At 42.2% G+C, this 23,402-nt stretch overlaps 1 protein-coding gene across 2 annotated transcripts in view; it reads right to left on the bottom strand.

The window, feature by feature from the left end:
• LOC137527537 (coagulation factor VIII-like) overlaps positions 1 to 23,402 on the bottom strand; it is a 506,000-nt gene that overhangs the window by 398,993 nt on the left and 83,605 nt on the right. For both annotated transcript variants that reach the window (XM_068248081.1, XM_068248082.1), the window contains exon 5: positions 15,911 to 15,982. In XM_068248081.1, the coding sequence (XP_068104182.1) occupies positions 15,911 to 15,982 (72 nt within the window). The remainder of the gene's footprint in view (positions 1 to 15,910; positions 15,983 to 23,402) is intronic.

Here is a 23,402-nt window from a genome sequence, read left to right as displayed (position 1 = left end):
GTTTGGTATCATAATTGAAATATTTTATTAGTGCTGCTTCAGATAGATACAGTAGCTGTAGTGGGCACACGCTGAGTTGTCTATAAACTTGTTTGCATATTCAAACAATGGCCTCAGTTAAAACCAGGACTAGCTAGGTTTTGCTGGAATCTAGCCTGTGATAAGATCAGGGAGATCTAGAATTATCTGAAAACTTCTGTGAGAACTATGAGGGATGGTTCAGACGGACATCTGAACCAGCCGCCCGCAGCAGCCCGGTGTCTCGTTCCAAATGCTTTTCTGCAAGCTTGCAGGAGGACAAGGAAACGTAGTGGTAAACAATCCTGGAAGCAACATGTTGCTTCGAGGATCAGGTAAGAGTCAGGCATACAACGGCAGAAATCGGGATTGAAATGCGGCAGTTGCACAAACAATGGTAAGCGATAGTACTGGTGGCTGCCCATTCATCCGAATGGACAGTGTTAAGTGGCATCGTAAGAGAACAGAGGCGCCCACAGGATAAAAGGTAATAATTTTTTTTTAAAATTTGCTGGGAGGCAGTGGTGGACTTACCTCCGGAAAGCAGACTCAAAATACTGTCTGAATTAAACAAATAAATGTATCATTGGTACCCCAAAAGATGCTATGCGTTTTGCAGGCACAACCCGCTTCATGAGGCAGTAAGATATGGGACAAACAGTAGCTCGTCAGTAGCATGAATAGCGCCTCTCACAGAGAAAGCAGATATGCTATATTTTCTTCAATATAGTTTTACTACTGCTTGAGATGGAATTTTCTACTGCTTGAGATGGAATAAATGAGTTGTCATTCACGTGTCGGTCCTAGGGATGCTCATTCGGATTTCGCGGAATTGAAATTTCCGAGTTCCGATTGCAAATCCAAATTTCCGATCGGAACTCGTAAATCGGAAAATGAAACTCGGAAATCGAATTTCTGCAGACATACTGCATTACTGCAATTCAGTAACTTTAGCCCAATTACAGAACTCGAAATAAATGGACTTATCAGAGAATGCAGAAACAACTCAGAAGTATTTGGCCAATCAGAGAATGTAAAAAAATGACAAAAAGACACTATTCGGAAATCAGAAATCCGAACTCGGAAATAGGATTTCTGTAGAAATACTGCATCACCACAACTCGGTAATTTTAGCCCAATCATAGAACTCGGAAACATTGGACCAATCAAAAAATGCAGGAAGTCAATTCGGAAGTATTTGGCCAATCATAGAATGCAAAAAAAGACCCCAAAAAACACTACTCGGAAATTGGAAATCCGAACTTGGAAATCAGAAACCGATCGGAAATCCGTGAAATCGGTAGTCGCCAATGGCGGAAATCCCTAGTCGGTCTGCTTAAGGTGTATGGACCCTCATATCGTCACACTTTGCCTAAATATTTTTGGTGGTTTTGGGAAGGGGATGATTCTGCCTACATATGTTTGATGGTTCACAGTAGGGAACTCTACTGAGGGTAAACCCTGCCTATTGTGGTGATGAGCACAAATTACGCCTAGTAATTTGCAATTATACATCGTAATTGTAATGTTTAATTTTGAGAAAAATCATAATTAATTTCGTATGTAATTGTAACTATTTGTAATTTCATGTAATTGTTTGCATAATTTTCATGTAATTTTGTGCCGACCTTAGCAGTTAATAGCAAAGCCCCCATACATGCTATTGCTGCCAAAATGGCTACATATGTTAAGGTGAATAGTGGTTACATGTCAATTTTTAAAAAAAAAAACCTTGTAGTTTTTGAGAAAATCTATTTTAAAAATGCTAAGAAAAATGAGTTTAACCACTACTGGTCCACCAGTAGTATTAAAAGTCCAGTTGGTCCCTGTTAATGGACCAATGGATGTTTTAAAACGTCCAGTGTTTCTGACGCTCCGGCATGGGCACGTGCACATGCTTGTGCAAACTGTGAGTACCTGGGGCTTCTTCCAGCCCCTGGCAGCCTATATGTCCCTCACCACAGCTCTATAGTCCCAGGATGCCCTCCGATGCAAGGTCGGCATCTTCTGTGCCTGCGCAAGAGTGTGGTTAGGCTGCTTGCAGTCGTGCTCGCTCACATGGCCTGGAGCAAAGGATGCAGACCTGACGAGGTCGCCATCTGCAAAGGAGTCAGAACTGCAGCTACCAGGGGCTGGAGGAAGCCCCAGGTAAGTAAATCTTTTTTTCACCTCACTTGTTCTTTAACCACTTGAGGACCCAGCCTTTACCCCCCCTTAAGGACCAGCGCTGTTTTTTGTGATCAGTGATGGGTGGGCTCTGCAGCCCCCAGCACAGATCAGGGTGCATGCTGAGCGATCAGATCACGCCCCTTTTTCCCCCTATGGGGATGATGTGCAGGGGGGGGTCTGATCGCTCCTGCTGGCTGGCATGTTGCGGGGGGGGGATCCTCAAAGCCCCCCTCCGCGGCGAAATTCCCCCCTCCCTCTCCTACGTGTCCCCCCTGGTGATCGGGGCTGCACAGGACGCTATCCGTCCTGTGCAGCCTGTGACAGGATGTCCTCTGTCACATGGTGGTGATCCCCGGCCGCTGATTGGCCGGGGATCGCCGATCTGCCTAACGGCGCTGCTGCGCAGCAGCGCCATTCAATGTAAACAAAGGAGACAAACGTGTCCTGCGTTTACATTTAGTCTGCAAGCCGCGATCAGCGGCTCGCAGGCTATTCACGGAGACCCGCTCCGTGATCTAACAGGAAACGGCCGCTCGCGCGAGCGGCCTTTCCTGATTGATTAGGGAGGCACCTGGTGACGCAGATGTGCGTCGCTAGTCCTCCAGCTACCACTTTGCTGCCGCACAATATGAGTGTGCGGTCGGCAAGTGATTAAGGCAGGGTACACATTTTCAGGGTCGTTTTCCCCTGTGATTCCCGGGTCTCCGACAGCTTTTGAATTCAGGCATAACGTGTATGTTCTTCTGGAAACGTTTCCATAATTCTGACGGCATGTATATTATGTGAATGTGCACATCATGTGGAAAGAAAGCAGAAAGTTGTGCAATTTAAAAATGCATGAAGAAACACGTAACGTGAAAAAAAAAAAAAAAAAAACAGTCGGGACACATGTTTCCTGCACAAAGCACACATTGACTTCAATAGCCAGTAGAATCGTGCCCGCTTTGCTGTCCATGGGAAAATGCGCACAAAGGGAACCTTAACTTGCGTGCGTTTTTAAATTGCTCAGCTTTCTGATTTTTTCCACACGACACACACGTTCACATACAGTACCTGCCGCCACAAATGCAGAAATGTTCGCAGAAAAACTATTGCGTTAAAAGCAGACAAAAAAGAAGACGAAGACCCGGGAATCGCAGGGGAAAACAGCCCTTCAAGTGTGTTCCCTGCTTTAAAGTGCATGTGCAGGTGCATGTACACCTGCGTGTGCACTGTAGAATCATGCGTGTTTTGCCGTTCGTGGCAAAACGCGCACAAGCGCATCTAGTGTGTTCTCTGCCTAAGGAGAACCTTAACTTCTGTTCATTTTTAAATTGCACACCTTTCTGCTTTTTTCAGCATGACGCACACATTTGCCCACAGTAAATGACAACACAAACGCGGAATCGTTCACAAAAAATGTTTGCTTTAAATGCTAACGCAAAAGCAGATGGAGACTTGGGAATCGCAGGGGAAAAAAGTCCTACAAGTGTGTTCCCTGCCTTAAACTGCACGTGCGGGAGCATACACGAGCTGAAGTGGGTGCATGTGCACTGTAGAATCATGTGCGTTTTGCCGTCCACGGCAAAATGCGCACAAACCCATCTAGTGTGTTCCCTGCCTAATGGAAAGCTTAACTAAACTAACAAAAATAGTTTCCCTTACCTGGGGCTTCTACCAGCCCCCTGCAGCCGCCCTGAACCCGCAACATCCTTGAACCATCCTCTGGTCCCCTGCAGTGGCTTAGTTTCGATTCCAGTGACAGAGTCAGTCACCAGGGACTGCGCCTGCATTTCCCTGGCCGCACGCATCCTCGATCATGCTCTCGCCTCCGGGAGTGTATTGTGCATGCGCAGTAGGAGAAAATATCGAACTGCGCATGCACAGAATGGGATGATCCCATTCTAGTTTTTAGAATGGTAACATTTATGACATGTATCAAATGTTCTGTCACTCCAGGGCCTTTGGTGGGAAAGAATTACTTTTTTTTTTGTTTTTTGTGCCAATGTGAAAAAAAGCTGTAAAAAAAAAATAACATTTTCAAAGTCATGGTACCATTTCAGCAAAACTGCATAAGTACAAATGTTAAAAAATATGTATATCTGAGTAGGAGTGGGTCTCTAGTTTTCAGAATGGTGACATTTATGGCTTTTCTTGACTGTTAAGACACTCCATGGGCTTTGCTGAGAAAGAATGACTGTATTACTTTTGGTGCAAAAATGGCCTTGAAAAATCAATTGGTGCTGCTCATGGTTAACAGTGTTTTGCGTGGCCAAAAAGCTATCTGATTGTGTACATAGGGTATAATTTTAAACGTGACAAGTGAGAGAATACAATTTAGGGTGCTTGAGAGCTGAGGCCTAAGTCATTCAATTTTTTTGTGTGCCAAAGTGAAAAAACTGTAAAAAAAAATACCATTTTCAAAGTTATGATATCATTTTAGCAAAACGTACAAATGTTGCAAAACATGTATATTTGAGTAGACCTGGATCTCTTGTTTTCAGAATGGTGACATTTATGGCTTTTCTTGACTGTTCAGATGGGGTGTTTGAGATCTGAGGCCTATGAAATTTGAAAAATTTTTAGCAGCAAACTGAATGAGAAGCAAAAAAATTGTTATTTTCATATACTTTGTTCCAAAATAAAACACTTGTAAAAAAAAAAAAAAGTGACAGAATTGAAAAGAGAATACATAAATAGTTACTTTAGGGACTCTTTAGGGTATTTTAAATATTTATGCCATGAGGGTGTATTACTCTTATTTTTGCTAATAAGGGCTTGTAATCATTGGTAGTGTGCAATGAAAAACGAAAACCACAACATAGAAAAAATACACCTTTATTTCCAAATAATATATTATCACCATACTTTGTACTAGGGACATAATTCAAATCTTGTGATAACCAGGACAAATAGGCAGATAAAATGTGTGGGTGTTATATATGGTAGCATTGTTTATTTTTAAACTATAGGGGACGGAATTGGAGAAATTGTGTATTTTTTTCATTTTTTTCTTTGTTTTTCCCTTTAAAATGCACAGAAAGTGAGGTAATTACTGAAAATAAATATCACCCCCAAAAAGCCTAATTTGTGATGAAAAAAAATGTATAGGTCATTTTGTTGTGATAAGTATTAAAAAAAGTTATTGGCAAATGAAAGGGAAGAGCGTTGACAGGTGAACATTGCTCTGGTCCGTTAGGGTAAAAACCCTTGGGGGTAAAGTAGTTAAAAAACATTATTCTTTGCATTTTTTAAATAAATTTTCTCAAAAACAAGTTATTTTTTTTTTTACTTGTACCCACTGTTTTCCTTAACATATATAGCAATTTTGGTGCCAATAGCCTGTATAAGGGCTTTGCTATTCACTGCTGAAGTTGGCACAAAATAACGCAAAAATTACACTAAATTTTAAGCAAAATTATGAATGACTATACTAAATCAATTGATTTTACAAATTCGTAATTACACATAGGCGTAATTGCAAAAATGTACACAAAATTGTATTACGATCATCACTAGCCTATTAACATTTAATGCTGCCTAAATAGGTTTAGGGAATGTTCTACCTAAATATGTATGGGGAATGTGCTGCCTAATTGGGGTTCCTTTATGGGGAAACACTGACTTTTTTGTTTTTGGGCAACAAAATTTTTTCAGCAGGTTGAGATTTGTGGTGTGGGGGTAGAGATAAGTGGGAGAGGCCTGGTAGGTTTGGCTTGCATGGGGACCAGAAATTTCAGATGGTGAAAAAAAAATGTAAAAATTAGATACTGAAGAGGGAAACCTCTGGATACTCCAGAAGTTTCCTATGTTTACTTCAAGCCCACCACTACTGGGCCAGACCATCTTTCCTCTTTATGGCTATGCCTAGTCTTTGTACAAACATGGCCACACTGCAAATGTATGTGTACAATCTGCACCTGTGCATTAGAACAAAGGCAGTGCATAGACGAAAAAGCCATGAGCAAGGGGCTTTGTGCTACTATGCAGGTGTGGGCAGTACTCGGGCTGTACTCGCACATGTGCAGTATGGCTGCACTCGTACACAGGAGTGCATCCATGAGAATATATCTGACGAGCCCTTGTCGGATATGCTTAAAGCATCCCAGTGCTGGATAAGTGGGGTCAAGGATGATTATCCCTAGGCTTCCCTGAGGCATCTTTTACTTTTTTTTTCTTGTTATAGATTCACTTTCACTTTTACAGTGGAAGAAAAGTTGGATCAGGTGATATACTCAGTGCTGGGGAAGAAACTCCCATTCTACTAGCAATAAGGAACTACTGGGTGAAGCCTACAAGGTAATTTAAATATATTTATATTAAAAAAAATACAGAACTGCATGTCACAAACATGTCAATAACAAAAGGGAAGCTGGAATAGCAGATACATAAAAGAAGCTCCATTAAATATGCAGTAAGATCATTAGGAAAGTGCAAACATGAGCAAATGCTAGCTGCGAGCACTTTATATAAAGTTAACAACATGTTAAAACTGGCAGCTATTAGTGAGCCCCTCATTGTCCATGGTCTTGTGATCACAATATGGGGAAAGAGGTTCCCTGGTGTATGTATAAAACAATTTAAAAACAGAATAAAATGGAAAAAGGTTGAGGTGGCTTACCTCAGTAACGAAAACTTTTCTAAACAAAGAGTTTTTATTTTGCACAGTCAACGTGTTTCACGAGGGCTGAGCCTGCTTCATCAGGCCAATAAAAGTGTCTAAAATAGCAATTGACAGTGTTCATACATATGTTCTTTTTCTAGAAACAGAATGCAGAGTAAAAACATTTAGCATTAGTATTTTATATTAAATAGACAAAAGACCATGATTGTAATGAATAATTCAATAAGTGCAATAGATTAGACGTATATACAGTGTATATATATATATATACACATACACACACACATATATATATATATATATATATATATATATATATATATATATATATATATATATATATATATATATATATACATATATAAATACATACATACATACACATACATAAAAAGATGAAAACGTTAATTCATGTCGCCATTAGACGAACATGTATGGAGACATGAATTGGCGTGCATATATATATATATATATATATATATATATTTCTAATCTATTGCACTTACTGAATTATTCATTACATTAATGCTCTGTTGTCTATATAATATAAAATACCAATGCTAAATGTTTTTACCCTGCATACTGTTTCTAGGAAAGGAACATGTGTATGAGAACTGTCAATTGCTATTTAAGGCACTTTTATTGGCCTGAAGAAGCGGGCTCAGACCCGCGAAACGTGTTGACTGTGCAAAATAAAAACTCTTTGTTTATACAAAAGTTTTTGTCACTGAGGTAAGCCACCTCAACCTTTTTCCATTTTATTCTGTTTTTAAATAGTTTTATACATACACCAGGGCGCCTCTTTCCCCATATTGTGCTTCTGAAACATCCCCCAACAGAGTCTGTTGGTGGAGTTGAGACAGACCACCAGTGGCCCCCACCACAGTGGAAAACTGTCACTTTTATTTAGGAGAGCGACCGCATCCAGGTCCATCTGGACCACCCCGAGTGGAGTCGGGTTCATTGTCTCCACCTGCTTTCTGTGGTTAGTTGCCCCGTCTGCAACCCACCTTTGTGAGTAGCACTTCTATTTCCTTTTCCCTTACAAATACTGTTTTCAAACATACTGCACTACTGGGCTCCCGATTTGTTTCCTGTAATTCTTCTCTAGGGTGTCAAGACACCCCCACTACTCCACATGGCCTTGTGATATCCAGGTGCATGGTAATGAACATGTGCAGTGCATATAATTTGGCACCAAGGTTGCTGCTCTTTCTTTTAAATGGCCCCTCCAGCTTTAGTCCAGGGCTGTCCATTCTGGCAGCTGTTGTTCAAGTGACTTGTGCTTCTGTTATCTGGCCTGACTTACCTACTTCTAGGATTCCTCTGTTCGACCTCATCTACCTTGACTATTCTCCATCCTGATCCACTGGTTTGCCGGATAACCTGACTTTGTTTGTTATCTGCCGGTTCCTTTGGGTGACAACAGTTGTGCATGTGTATGTAACTTTATTCTGCTTAAAAAGGGTTGTAGCATCCAAAAATAGAAAAAAATTGCCAAAAATAGTTATTGTCCCCAAATTACAGTCATGGCCGAAATTGCTGGCACCCCAGACATTTTTCCAGAAAATCAAGTATTTCTCACAGAAAAGTATTGCAGTACCATATGTTATGCTTATACCCATGGTTATTGCCTATGCGTGTATTGGAACAAAACTTAAAAAATGGGCTGGACAAAATTATTGGCACCCTTAACTTAACCATTTCAGCCCATGGGTATTTTTCACCTTATGCATCAGAGCAATTTTCACCTCCCATTCATTCGCCAATAACGTTATCACTGATTATCACAATCAATTGATCTATATTTTGTTTTTTCCGCCACCAATTAGGCTTTCTTTGGGTGGTACAATTTGCTAAGAATATTTTTTTTCTAAATGCATTTTCATAGGAATATTAAGAAAAAAATGGAAAAAATAAATTCATTATTTCTCAGTTTTTGGCCGTTCAACTTTAAAATAATACATGCTACCATGGTTAAAACCTATGTATTTTATTTGCCCATTTGTCCCGGTTATTACACCATTTAAATTATGTCCCTATCACAATGTATAGCGCCAATATTTTATTTGGAAATAAAGGTGCATTTTTTCAGTTTTGTGCCCATCACTATATACAATCGTATACTTTAAAAAAATGTTCGTAATATACCCTCTTTACATGCATATAAAAAAATTTCAGACCCTTAGACAAATATTTATGTTTTTTTAATTGTAATTTTTTTTTGCACGAAACATTTTATTTGGGTAATTTTTGGTGTGGGAGGTAAACAGTTAATTTTAAATGTAATAATGTGTGTTTATTTCATTTAAAAATGTATGTAGATGTAGTTTTACTATTTGGCCACAAGATGGCCACAGTAAAGAAAAAAAAATTTGTCCTGGAAGCGAGCACTCTCGCCTCCAGGAAGCATAAGGAGGACGCGAAAACATTTTTTGTATCAGAAAGACGGCAGCTTCTGATAAGAAGGCATCGGTCTTTCTACCGGGGACTTAGATCAATGAATGGGAACATTCATTGATCTCTGGGCTAACGGGGGGCGGCATGGGAACACACGGGCGTGCGATCGCGTGCGGGAGCATGCAGCAGCGCAACAGCAGCTGTCTGGACTTGACAATCACGTCCAGGCGGCTTAAATGGTTAGTTTTTGTTTGCATACCCTTTGGAAAGAATAACTGAAATCAGTTGCTTCCTATAAACAACAATAAGTTTCTTACACCTCTCTCCCGGAATTTTGGACAACTCTTCTTTTGCAATCTGCTCCAGGTCTCTCTTACTGGAAGGGTGCTTTTTCCCAACAGCAATTTTTTAAAACTAAATTTATTGAATTTTCACCCATGAAACAGATAGCATTTGTAACGTTTTGGCCATCACCGGTAACGACCAGTATTGGTAACAATGTGACAACATGAATAGTACACATAACATAAAATAACCCCACAGAACCCTTCCATCCCAAAATCATTTCCTCTGTCTCCCCCCCCCCCCCTTCTTATCCCACGTTTCACCCTTCCCACTGCCCACACTGAACACCTAAAAATCAAGTCAACTTCAAATAATCTAAATGTTCTAAAAGGTCCATGGTAGCATACCATGTGGAGTATTGAAATGGGTTAACAATTTGCTGTATGTCCTGCCGGAAAAAAACTGTATTATATATATCTCTTCCCCTTTTTAAAGACAGTCTTAGCACTTCGTTCTGCATGGGCCCTTGCATCTAATTTATCCATAGTAAATAAGTGTGAAAGTTCCTGGTGAATGTCCCATATCATGGGGTGAGGATATATCCACTTATTATAGTTACATAGTTACATAGTTATGTGGGTTGAAAAAGACATTCGTCCATCGAGTTCAACCAGAGAACAAAGTACAACACCAGCCTGCTCCCTCACATATCCCTGTTGATCCAGAGGAAGGTGAAAAACCCTTACAAAGCATGGTCCAATAAGCCCCAAAAGGGAAAAAATTCCTTCCCGACTCCAGATGGCAATCAGATAAAATCCCTGGATCAACATCACAGGGCATTACCTAGTAACTGAAGCCATGGATGTCTTTCAACGCAAGGAAAGCATCTAAGGCCCCTTTAAATGCAAGTATAGAATTTGCCATAACGACTTCCTGTGGCAATGCATTCCACATCTTAATCACTCTTACTGTAAAGAACCCTTTCCTAAATAAATGGCTAAAACGTTTTTTCCTCCATGCGCAGATCATGTCATCTAGTCCTTTAAGAAGGCCTAGGGACAAAAAGCTCATCCGTCAAGATTTTATATTGCCCTCTGATGTATTTATACATGTTAATTAGACACCCTCTAATGCGTCTTTTCTCCAGACTAAATAAACCCAGTTTATCTAACCGTTCTTGGCAATTGAGTCCTTCTATACCACGTATCAATTTTGTTGCTTGTCTCTGCACCTGCTCTAAAACTGCAATATAATTGTAAAGTGGTGCCCAGAACTGAATTCCATATTCCAGATGTGGCCTTACTAGAGAGTTAAACAGGGGCAATATTATGCTAGCATCTCAAGTTTTTATTTCCCTTTTAATGCATCCCATAATTATAAATTACTTTCTTAGCAGCTGCCAACACAATGTGACTCAGTTTTGGAAGTCCCAATAGCAATTTTAAGATCTCTCCACAGGTGTTCAATGGGATTTAGATCTGGACTATTTGCTGGCCACTTCAGAACTTTCCAGTACTTTGTTGCCATCCATTTCTGGGTGCTCTTTGACGTATGTTTTGGGTCATTGTCCTGCTGGAAGACCCAAGATCTCGGACGCAAACCCAGTTTTCTGGCACTGGGCTCTACAGTGCCACCCAAAATCCTTTGGTAATCAGATTTTGTGATGTCTTGCACACATTCAGGGCACCCAGTGCCAGAGGCACCAAAACAACATCAAAACATCATTGAACCTCCATCATATTTCGATGTAGGTAATGTGTTCTTTTCTTTTTCAGTAAACAGTAGAATGATGTGCTTTACTAAAAAGCTCTATCTTGGCTTCATCTGTCCACAAGATGTTTTCCCAGAAAGATGTTGGCTTACTCAAGTTCATTTTGGCAAACTGTAGTCTTGCTTTTTTATGTCTCTGTGTCAGCAGTGGGGTCCTCCTAGGTCTACTGCCATAGCGTTTCATTTCATTTAAATGTCAATGGATATTTAGCACTTACACTGATGCTCCCTGAGCCTGCAGGACAGCTTAAATTTCTATGGAATTTGTTTGGGGCTGCTTAACCACCATAGAGACTATCCTGTGTTGCAACCTTTTATCAACTTTTCTCTTCCGTTCACGCTCAGAGAGATTAGCTACCAGTGTTGCTTGTGAATTTTCGGCAAAGCATTTTCGTTTGAGATTTTTTTTTCATGAAAATATGCTTACATTTTCGCATTTTTGTATTGAAAGGTTCTTTCTATTGGCCTCTGAGGAAGCTTAGGTTAAAGCAAAACAGCTGTCAGGCCTCCCTCACCCCCACTGTGTACCCTGATGTATTGTGCCACCGTGGATTAAAGGTACCTTCTTTTGCAACGATTAGTGCCTCACTCACTTTTCTTTCAATACATGCATTGACTGCCTCCGAGTGCACAATTGGGCATGAAGTACATAATCCGGTGAAGGCAGTATCCCTTTGGCCAGCATCTAGTGCCAGTCTTTCTTCTCCAATATACATTTTCGCATTTTTGCTTTCGAGATTTTACATGTATATACGCAAAATATTCGTGTTTTCGCCTAATGTTTACCGACTTTTGTGGTTAGGAGCAAAGCCCCCTTACCAGATAAAATCACCAAATTTGCAAGTTATATTAAGGAGAAAAGTAGGCACAAGAAAAAAATATTTTTTCAAAAATACCTTATAGTTTTAGAGAAACCGATTTTAAATTTACGATAGGAAAAAAGTATACACTTAAATGCGGTGAATGACAGATAATGTAGCAACCTAACGGTAGTGTAAATTTACATATATCAAAAGAAAGAGCAATGAATTATGTGACAGGGTGACCAGGGGGTCCAAACGCAATGCGTACGGACCCCTGGAAACCCCATGGAAGTGGCAACGCTTTGGCCATGGATCGCTATAGAGCCTCAATAAGGCTGTATAAGCATCCCTGGCAACTTTACTTATTTTTTAAAACATGTTTTTTTTGTTCAGAGTGTGGGAAATTAAAAAAAAATGACATGGATTTCCCCCTCCCAAGCCTCTTTAACTTCTTGTCACCCATGCAGGCTGGGATAGCCAGGATGCAGAGCCCCTAACGCATGGGGCTTCGCACTCTGAGCTATACCAGCCTGCAAGGTCCATGGTATGGGGGACTCTGGAGAAGAGGGCCCGGCCAAGCCTCCCCTCTCCCCCAGAGCCCTTGTCCAATCCATTGACAGGACCCAACCTCTGGTGTCCCAAGAGGAGGTAGGGGCGATGACGCCCTGCCTAGTGGCATCTGGGAGTCCACTTTAAGAAGGGGAGCCCCAGATACCAGCCCCCTCCCCAAGAGAAATAAGTATAAGGGTACAAAGTACCCCTTACCCATTTCCACAAAGGGTTAAATGAAATAAAAAATGACAACAAGAAAAGTCCTTAATTGTTCTTAGTTAACCATAAATACTTACCTCGAACTCTAAAAAAAAATGTTCCAGCACCAATATCCTATGAAATGTCCCACGCCAATATCCTCTAATGTTGCAATCTTGATTGAAGATCTCCGCGCACCCACTGCCACACACCATCGCTCCCCGCGTATCTCTAGCTTCACTAAGTATAGCTAGAAGCGTAGCATCTTTGAATTTTGCTCCAAAGCTCCCCATTGGTCTATTAACAGACCATTGAGGATCCTTCTGATTCCCTTTGGTCTGTTAATGGACAAATGGGGTGTCTTCGAGCCAAATTTAAAGATGCTTTGGCTCTAGCTAATCTTAGTATAGCTAGAGCTCTGTCCTCCGTGGCTCCCGCTCTTTTCCGAGTCCACTGCACCTATCGTCCCACCCACACTGGCACCCGTTATCAGGGTGCTATGGGTGCTCCAGTGTGCTGGCGTGGGTGGTCACGAGTATAACTAGAGCTGCATGGGGAGCGGTGATGTGTTGCAGTGGGTGCGCGGACATCTTCAACCATATTGGCGTGGGACATTTCTGAGTATTTTGACGTGGAAGCATTTTTTTTAAAGGTACAGGAGAGGGGGAGGATTTGCCATACCATACCATGGACCATGTGGGCTGGTATAGCTCAGGGTGCGAAGCTTCACTCTCCGCATTCTGGCTATCCCAGCCTGCATAGGGGACAAGGGCTTAAGGAGGTTTTGGAGGGGGGACCAACTAATTTTTTTAAAAAAATCCCACACTTTAAACAAAAAAAAATGTTTTAAAAAATAGGTAAAGTTGCCAGGGATCCTTATGCAGCCTTATGGCGGTTGTATAGCAATCCCTGGCCAAAGTGTTTCCACTTCCATGGAGTTTCCAAGGAGTCCGTACGCACTGCGTATGGACCCCCTCGGAAACCCTGTCATGAAATTCATTGCTCTTACTTTTGATATATGTAAATTTACACTACCATTAGGTTGCTACATTATCTGATTTTCTCAAAAACTATAAGGTCCTTTTGAAAAAAAAACGTCCCGCTTGTCCCCACTTTTCTCCTCAACATACCCTGCAAATTTGGAGATTCTAGCGGGCTTTGCTATTAACCACAAAAAAAGTTTGCAAATATTAGGCAAAAAAAGCGAAATTATTCGAGCGAATTTCCGCTTGTCGAAGCAAAAGAATATTGGCATTTTCACTCATCACTGTTAGATACAGTGCCATGGGTTGCAAACTTCTTGATATTGTAAGAAAGGTAAATCTAGATATGTGGAAATGGACTTGTAACCTTGAGATGGTTGATATGTTTCCACAATTTGGGTTCTCAATTCCACAGACAATTATCTTTTCCTCTTTCTGTTGTCCATGCTTAGTGTTACACACACAGACACACACTAAGTGAAGTTCTCTCTACTTTTTATCTGCTTTCAGGTGTGATTTTTACATTTTCCACACCTGTTACTTGACCCAGATGAGTTTAAAGGTGCATCACATGCTTGGAGCAATCTTTTTTATCCACAATTTTGAAAGGGTGCCAATACGTTTGTCCAGACCATTTTTGGAGTTTTGTGTGACATTATGTCCAATTTGCTTTTTTCCTCCCTTTTTTTTTGCTTTCTTCCAATACACACAAAGGCATTAAAGATGTGTATAGCAAAGCATGTGTTAACTGCAACATTTTTCTGTAAGAAATTCTTGATTTTCTGGATAGTAGCAAAAAAGTTTCTGTACCGTGTTAGCCAAACAAATTATATAGGTAGAAAAAAACAACGTTTTGTAAAAAATAATACCTTTTAATGGCTAATAGAGTTAAATGATGCAAGCTTTCTGGGATCTAGTCCCCTTCTTCAGGCATATTTCCAGATGTTAGCTGAAGTAAAACACTGATGCAGATAAATGGTAAACACGAAGAAAACCAGCACAACTGTCATCTTCGAGTTTACCATTTATCTGCATCAGTGTTTTACTTCAGCTAACATCTGGAAATATGCCTGAAGAAGGGGACTAGATCCCAGAAAGCTTGCATCATTTAACTCTATTAGTTAGCCATTAAAAGGTATTATTTTTTACAAAACGTTGTTTTTTTCTACCTATATTGATTTTCTGGAAAAATGTCTGGGGTGCCAACAATTTCAGCCATGACTGTATTTGTAACTCACTCCCCTCCCCCCACTTTTTATTTCTTCCTTAACCAGTTCTCTACCACAGGTTTTTTCCCCTTCAAAAGCTCTTCCCATTCATTCGGTGATAACTTTGTCGCTAATTATCACACTGAAATAAATAATCTATATATTATTTTTTTTCGGGACAAACTAGGCTTTCTTTGGGCAGTACTTTATGCTAAGAATTATATTATTTTATATGCATTTGACAGGGAAGAAGGAGATAAAAAAAGAAAACAAATCACCATTTCTCAGCTTTCAGCCATTGTAGTTTAAAAATAAAATGTGCTATTGTAGATAAAACATACACATTTTATTTACCCATTTGTCCTGGTTATTACAATGTTTAAATTGTGTCCCTAGTACAATGTATCGCGATACAATTTTATTTTGGGTTAGGGGTGAAGGAGTTAAAAAAATAATGAAAATGTATTTAATTTTTCTATGGTAAGTGTATAATGGTGTATTTGGAAGTAGTTTTACTTTTCGGCCACAGATGGTGCTATATTAACTCTGTTTTCTAAAAATAAAAAACAGAACCAAGTATTTACATGTGTTTATAGGTGTTTATAAACAGGTTATAAACAAGGACGTAGAAAAGCGTGGCAGAAGTTGCTAAGTGGTTAAATAGGTCTCTATATATCCCCTAATTGTTTTCTCCTTTTCTCCCTTTGCCTGGTCTGGGTGCCTTTGCCTAACAGCAGAAACTGTGGAAGTGCCAGTGGATTATTGGAAGTGATGTCACTTTTGGCATCACGGAGAAACAGTAAAAATGGAAACCAATATTTGTTTTTGTTTTTTTATTTCTTTCAGTTAATATGGAATTGTATTCATTTTAACACGGTGTTATGGACATATATGTAGGAGTACTTTAAAAAAAAAACTTACTTTCATCAAATACTGCTATGGACATTATCTTTTCTTGGACTCCGTGCTGATATCCACTTTCTGAAAGGGTTCCTGTTAATGAAAGAAAAATGTATGTTTTATATTTTTCCTTTTATTTTTTTATTTTTTTACTGTGGCTAGTTGCATTGTACTCAAAAAAGGAAAATTAATGAAAGGTTCACTACTAAGAGTTTGAAGAATGATAACACAATCACTAATAATTGTTATGTTTCATATGGTTAGTCTGCATATACCTTACACTTTACAGTAATCACTAGTAATTCCTGAGCTAGGAATATGTTAGCCCTTAAAGTAGCTTTTAGCACAAGTTTTCAGAAGATAGGTTTACTTTAAATCGACCAATAGTTCTTTCTTACACTTTGTCACGCATTGATGGTCGCAAGAGTAAATGTATATTCAGCACCTATGTCTAACAGAAAATACATCTGGTGTTTTGAGATGTATGTGTGTATTTTCTGGATCCTGGTTGTCCCAACCCCACCTAGCATTACACTTACCTTGCCTCTTGTACTATGCCAAACTAACACCTCTTCTGTATCTACCCCTAACCTCTTGATGACTACAGGTCCCTTCTGTTCCTAACTCTAAAATTTACGGTACAGTACTCAAAATTTGCTAACCACACCAGACCCTAATCTTTCACATATGTTTACCTCAACTCCAAATATACCATTAACATTAGACTTATAAAAACTAAGACAAATAGATTAAAGCCATTAAATATCCTTCAGCCATTATTATGTTAAATACTGCTAAGCGGCCATGTTAATAAGGGGTGTGTGCAATGCAATGTATGTAGGAATGTAATGTTATGTTGTTTTGCTTTTTCTGGAAAATTGCACTCTAGAATTTTGTTGTACAATTTTGGTTGTCACAATGATAATATGTAATGTTATGTTGTTTTGCTTTTTCTGGAAAATTGCACTCTAGAATTTTGTTGTACAATTTTGGTTGTCACAATGATAATAAAGATTACTATTCTATAAATGAATTGTTTCCCCAACCTTAACTAGTAACACTAGTTCTTAATACTAACCGCTATGAATGATCAGCTAAATGTGTCCATAAAACAATTTAACACATGCAGTGAAAATCTTTTAACCTCCTGAGTGGTATGCCTGACACGGTGTTGGGCAAGAAAATTTTGCAAAGAGCGATATGCCCGACAACAGTTTCAGGCATTCCACTCAAAAAGTTATACAATTCATAGGTATCCCTCAGTATAAGTTTGTTCGGTGTATGGGCTCCAATAGATGTTAGCTAGCAATAGGCTACCTAGTATAGGTGACCCCCACCCCCCAATCCACCTCGTTCCCCCACTCTTTCTCACCAAGCCTCTATCCAGCAATCCTCGCAGCCTCCCGCACAGCTCCAGTATTCTCTATGGGGAGGAACAGGATTGTGCATGACATTATGACATTGATGATGTAATTAACGTCATGAAGTCACGCCAGTGGCGTAGGAACCACCGTAGCAGGCATAGCATCTGCTGATCCAGGCTGCCTGTGAAATTTGTTGTTGTTTGATTTTTCCCTTATTACATCCCACTGGACCAGCATCGTAATCACCCCAATCCCCCTCATCCCCTCCACACCAAGGCAGGTTGTAGAGGGAGGGCAGGCAGGTGGGAGGGGACTATTTCTTAATGTGCTCACTCAGAATGGATTGATATCGCTCTGGTCCCGACATCTACTACTTCGTTCCGGCTGGGTTCCGGAACAGAGCAGTACTGAGCTTCCAGACTCTGCTCTCTCCACAATCCATCTGCACCCGGCCATAGCACTGGAGGGGGCACAGAAAGATGGAGAAAGAGACAGGAGCAGCTGTGTGACAGTGTGAGTGACATTTCTGATACCTCCTCCCCACCAACCAGGTAGGAACAGGAAGGTGCAAGGAGAGAGGCTTTTGATGCCCTTTGATATTTTTCCTGACGTTATTCCATCAGTTCGAATATGAGGCCCCGCCTCATGTCGAGGATAGCTCCGCCCACTGATTGTGCTAAGCCCCGCCTACCGTCAGTGGGAAGCTCCGCCCACATGACACTGGAAACTTTGGAGTGGACAGGAGGCTTCTACTCCCAGCACACACACTGACCTTTCCTTCCCCCAAAAGGACCTCTGCTATCCCCACCAGCCATCCACAGTGACCTCCTACCACCCCCTCCCCCCCTATGCTGCACCTACAGTAATCTCTCTTGTCTCGATCACCTACACTGACTTTACTCTCTGCCAACACCCACACTGACCTCCCCCTCTCAAAGCACCCACAATGACACCTTCCTCCCCTAGCAGAATCTCTCCCATCCCCAGCAGTACACACACTGACCTCCTAACCCCCAACAGCACCTACAGTGACCTCTCCTATCTCCATCACCCACACTAACTTCTCCCTCTGCTAGCATCATCACTGACCTGTCCCACTAACCACACTGACCCATTCCTCCATAGCACCTCTCCCCACCCCAGTAGCGCCCCACACTGCCCTCCTACCTACTCCACACCTCCTACCCCCTCCAGTAGCACCTAAACTGACCTCTCCCGCCCCCATCACCCACAATGACTTCTCTCTCCCCCGCACCCACACTGACATTTCCCGACCCCAGCTACACTCTCAGTGGTGACCTCCTACCCCCCCCACAAGTACTGAGAGGAACGCAAAGAGGTATGTAACTGTCCTTCAGTGCTCCACTGCCAAAACTGACGTGTGTGTGACGAGGGTTAGCTATACATCAGGGAGGACCCTCCAACTGCCCATACTGCTGGTACCTCTAATTACTTAAAATGTGTAGACATAGGTACTGTACATTATAAAAAAAATGACTTGTGAGTGGGCCCAATCAAAACTTTGCTATGGGGCCCCATGATTTCTAGCTACGCCCCTGCGTCACACGCAGTCTCGATCCTCCCCATATAGAATATCAGAGTTGTGTCAATAGGCTGCTGCGATCACTGGATAGAGGCTAGGTGAGTAAGAGCAGGGGGATCGGGGGGGGGGGGGGGGGTCACCTATAATAGCTAGCCTATTGCTGACTAACCTTTCATGGAGCCCCTATACCGAACAAACTTATACTGGGGGACACCTGTGCCTTGCTATCTATACTGGGGGACTCCTGTACCTAGCTAGCCTATACTGGGGGACACTTGTACCTACCTACTTCAAAAAATAGCAGCACATTCTAATAAATACAAATAAAATGTATATAAATACCATGAGACAGGATGCCATGATCTAAAGTGTATTGTAATTATTCACCATCATGCACCACCATCCCATTAACTACTAAAGTCGGAAGGTTTTGGCGGCTTTTTAATCACGAATACTTTTTTGTTTGAAATTTTAAAATCGATTTTCTCAAAAACTAAAAGTGATTTTTGATTTTTTTTTTAAGTTGTAGCCACATCTCACCTTTATAATCCATGCAATTTTGGTGATTGTAGCATGTATGGGGGCTTTGCTATTAGCTAAAATTCTTTTCCGTGATCACGGCCGTGAATTCCCATGATTGCCTCATTCACAGAAAAAATCTGGGTCGAATTCGTGAGTCCATTTTAAATTCGGAAATTAATCATGCCATTTCCGGATTTTTTTTAAACCACGGCCGAATAGTCGAATCCGTGATTGAGGGGTATCCTAGCATCACTACTCTACAGACCTTGGATTGCTGCTGGACTGAGGTACAAGCACATGGGCGTTCCCACTTACTCAAAACTCCCTCTAGCTCCTCCATTAACTTTCTCCAGCACTTCCATGAACCTGTCTGGTGGTTCCTTGCTGCGCAATCCACCACGGCTGTTCGCAGGCTTCACACAGTCAAGTTCCTACGGTGGCCTGGGATTTCCTGAAACAGTCAGCACGTTTCACTCGCTGGACGAGAGTTTTTTCAAGACAAAAAAGGTTTTTAATACGTGAGTGCCCTTTTGTGAGCTTTCATACCTTGCACTTATACATAATTTTCTTTGTGCTCTCTGGCACCATCTTGTGGAGATTTAGGGAAAAGCTGTCCATTCTTTATTACTCCATTCAAATTGCTGGTATATCCATGCACTACATGGCCCATAGCACCATCTTGTGGCTTTTTGCAGAATTTTTTTCCCACTATTTCTCATTTCCTACCTAGCCTATCCTGGGGGACACCTATACCTAGCTAGCCTATACTGGGGGACACCTGTACCTAGCTAGCTTATACTAGGCGACACCTGTATCTACCTCGCCTATACTGGGGGACACCTGTACCTAGCTAGCCTATACTGGTGGACACCTGTACCTAGCTGGCCTATACTGGGGGACACCTGTACCCAGCTAGCCTATACTGTGGGCACCCGGACCTACCTCGCCTATACTGGGTGACACCTGTACCTTGCTAACATATACTGGGGGACACCTGTACCTAGTTAGTCTATACTGGGGGACACCTGTACCTGGCTAAGCTATACTGGGGGCACCTAGACCTGGCTACCTACCTACAATAATCTGCGGGGTGTAATACCTGTGTGGCAGAACGTCGAGACCAGGCTGCAGCTCGGATTTCTGGGTCCCGGCGAGCCTCTGACGTCACTGGAGCGCAGGACAGGGCTCAGCTCCCATTGGACAGGTGGAGGACACGTTCTCAGTACAGGCTCCACCGATGTAAACAGCAACCATGTGTGTGTGTGTGTGTGTGTGTGTGTGTGTGTGTGTGTGTGTGTGTGTGTGTGTGTGTGTGTGTGTGTGTGTGTGTGTGTGTGTGTGTGTGTGTGTGTGTGTGTGTGTGTGTGTGTGTGTGTGTGTGTGTGTGTGTGTGTGTGTGTGTGTGTGTGTGTGTGTGTGTTGCATGTCAGCTGACACGCTGGGTAGAGGCCTGCGCGGGTCCACTTTTTAAAACCCGCACCCGACCCGCACCCGCGACCCGCTACCCACACCTGACCCGCTTTTTGGTGAATTTGATACCCGCAACTGAAGAACCGCTACCCGCACCTGACCCGCGGCCTGCAGGCCCGCTACCCGACCCGCTACCCGCGACTTAAAATTTTCTTCTAAAGTGCACATTTGCATAGTTCCCAGTGTTGCCAGCATAGTTGTCCCCCAGTGTAGCCAGCATAGTTGTCCCCCAGTGTAGCCAGCATAGTTGTCCCCCAGTGTAGCCAGCATAGTTGTCACCCAGTGTAGCTAGCATAGTTGTCCCCCAGTGTAGCTAGCATAGTTGTCCCCCAGTGTAGCTAGCATAGTTGTCCTTCAGTGTAGCTAGAATAGTTGTCCCCCAGTGTAGCTAGCATAGTTGTCCCCCAGTGTAGCATAGTTGTCCCCCAGTGGGGGCCAGAGCCCCCCCCCCCCCTCCTCTCTCACCTGGGTCCCCTCTTTCAGAATAGCGGCGGCGCTGCGGGCGGGCGGAGGATTACTCACCTTCTAACTTCCGCGTTCCAAGTGCTGGCAGCGTCCCCTCGTCACAGGTCTCCGCCTTCAATGCCGCCCACTGTGCTTCCGCCAATCAGGAAGCACAGTGGCCGGCATTGAAGGCGGAGACCTGTGACGAGAGGACGCTGCCAACGCTTGGAACGGAAGTTAGAAGGTGAGTAATCCTCCGCCTGCAGCACTGCCGCTACTCTGGAGGAGGAGAGAGCTGAAGGAGGGGACCCGGGTGAGGGAGTTCTGGCCCCCCTCCCTGTCGCTGTCCCAACTGCCCCTCCTGGCGCTGCTTCCCCTCCTCACTACCCGCAGACAGCTACCCGCAACCCTACCAGCACCCGTAACTCGCTACCCGCACCCAAAATCAATTCGGGTATCTGAACCGACCAGCATTTCGAGTTACCCGCGGGTACCCGACCCGCTGCAGGCCTCTAACACCGGGCTCCTATTGGTTGTTTTCGATTCTGTTTGTTTCTGATTGGTTAGTCCTTGTATTTATGCATGGTGAGTGCCCCCAGACATCGCTCGTGATAGCATTTAGCTTTGGCTTGTTGCTGGGTATGCGCTCTCGTCCTGATTGATTCCTGTTGCCAATGACTTCTTTTATCCTTACCTTGATAACCTCTGATTGATTCCCTGTTGCCGACTCCTGCTTTGTAACCTGACCACGCTAACCTGATTGATTCCTGCTGCCGACTCCTGCTTTGTAGAGATGGCCCAAACCTCCGATTTTCGGTTTGCGAACCAGGTTCGCGAACTTCCGCAAAAAGTTAGGTTCGCAGGAACTTTTGCGAACCGCAATAGACTTCAATGGGGAGGCGAACTTTGAAAACTAGAAACATTTATGCTGGCCACAAAAGTAATGGAAAAGATGTTTCAAGGTGTTTAACACCTGAGTTTTTTCAGTGACTGCAAGAGGGAAACATTTTTTTCAAAAAGACCTTATAGTTTTTGAGAAAATTAATTTTAAAGATCTCCTTCTGACCGTGGGAAAATTAAACGCCCGCCGACTTTAGCGGTTAATAGCAAAGCCACTTTAAAAGCTAGAAACACAGAAATTGCTGGGAATGTTAAAGCGGACCCAAACCAAACATTTTTTTTAATTCAAAATATTTAGTTGCACCACTCTGACACAAAGATAAATAAACACTCCTTCAAGCCTATGAGCATTTCAGTGCCTGCTTTTCACCCTTCTCTTTGCATAACTAGGGTTATACAGGTGGCAGCCATTAGCAATTCCTCCTTTGCTGGACACCATCTACTCCAGCATTTTGCCGGATTCTGTCCCGGCAATTTGAAAGGAAGGGAGGGGTTTCTCCAATAAATGTAAAATATTTTATATTTGTCATCATGCAGCTGAAAATAGGCTGCTATCTTTTATTATAATTTAGAAAATAGATTTCATTTCTGAAATCTTGTATTTTTAATTTCAGTCCACTTTAAGTAGAATAGTGGGAACAAGAGGAAAAAATGTAAAAAAAAATTAAAAAATAGACCTTATACTTTTTGAGAAAATCGATTTTAAAGTTTCACAAAAAAAAGAGCTGATTCATTAAAAAAGAACCGATTCATTAAAAAGAACCGGATGATTCATGAACCGTTAGTATAGCTTAGAATGCGTCCTGTGCAGGACGTATAGCTGCCGGCTCCCGCTGTCTCTCCCCACCTGCCTTTACCTGTCACCCTCACCTAGGCTGGCACTCGGTGCACGCATGGGTGCACCAGGTGCCAGCCTAGGTGAGGGTGACAGGTGAAGGCAGGTGGGGAGAGACAGCGGGAGCCATTATCTATGCGTCCCAAAGGACGCATTCTCTGCTATGTGGGGGGCATCGGAGATCTTCAATCAACTTAATTGAAGATCGCAAGATAAGAGGATACTGTATTCATTGGATCGTTTACCGAGGATATTGGCATGGGAATTTTTTTAAAGGTACAGGTAAGTATTTCTGGTTAATTAAGAGCATTAAAGGATTTTTTCCCATGGTCGTGTTTGTATTTCATTTAAAACTTTGTGGAATTGTGTAAGGGGTACCTCATTTCTCCTGGGAGGGAGGTGGGCATCTGGGGTCCCCTTCTTAAAGGAGACTCC

This window comes from Hyperolius riggenbachi, chromosome 8, assembly GCF_040937935.1.
Source record: "Hyperolius riggenbachi isolate aHypRig1 chromosome 8, aHypRig1.pri, whole genome shotgun sequence".
NCBI classification, from domain to species: domain Eukaryota; kingdom Metazoa; phylum Chordata; class Amphibia; order Anura; family Hyperoliidae; genus Hyperolius; species Hyperolius riggenbachi.
This window is presented reverse-complemented; position numbering and strand designations above follow the sequence as displayed.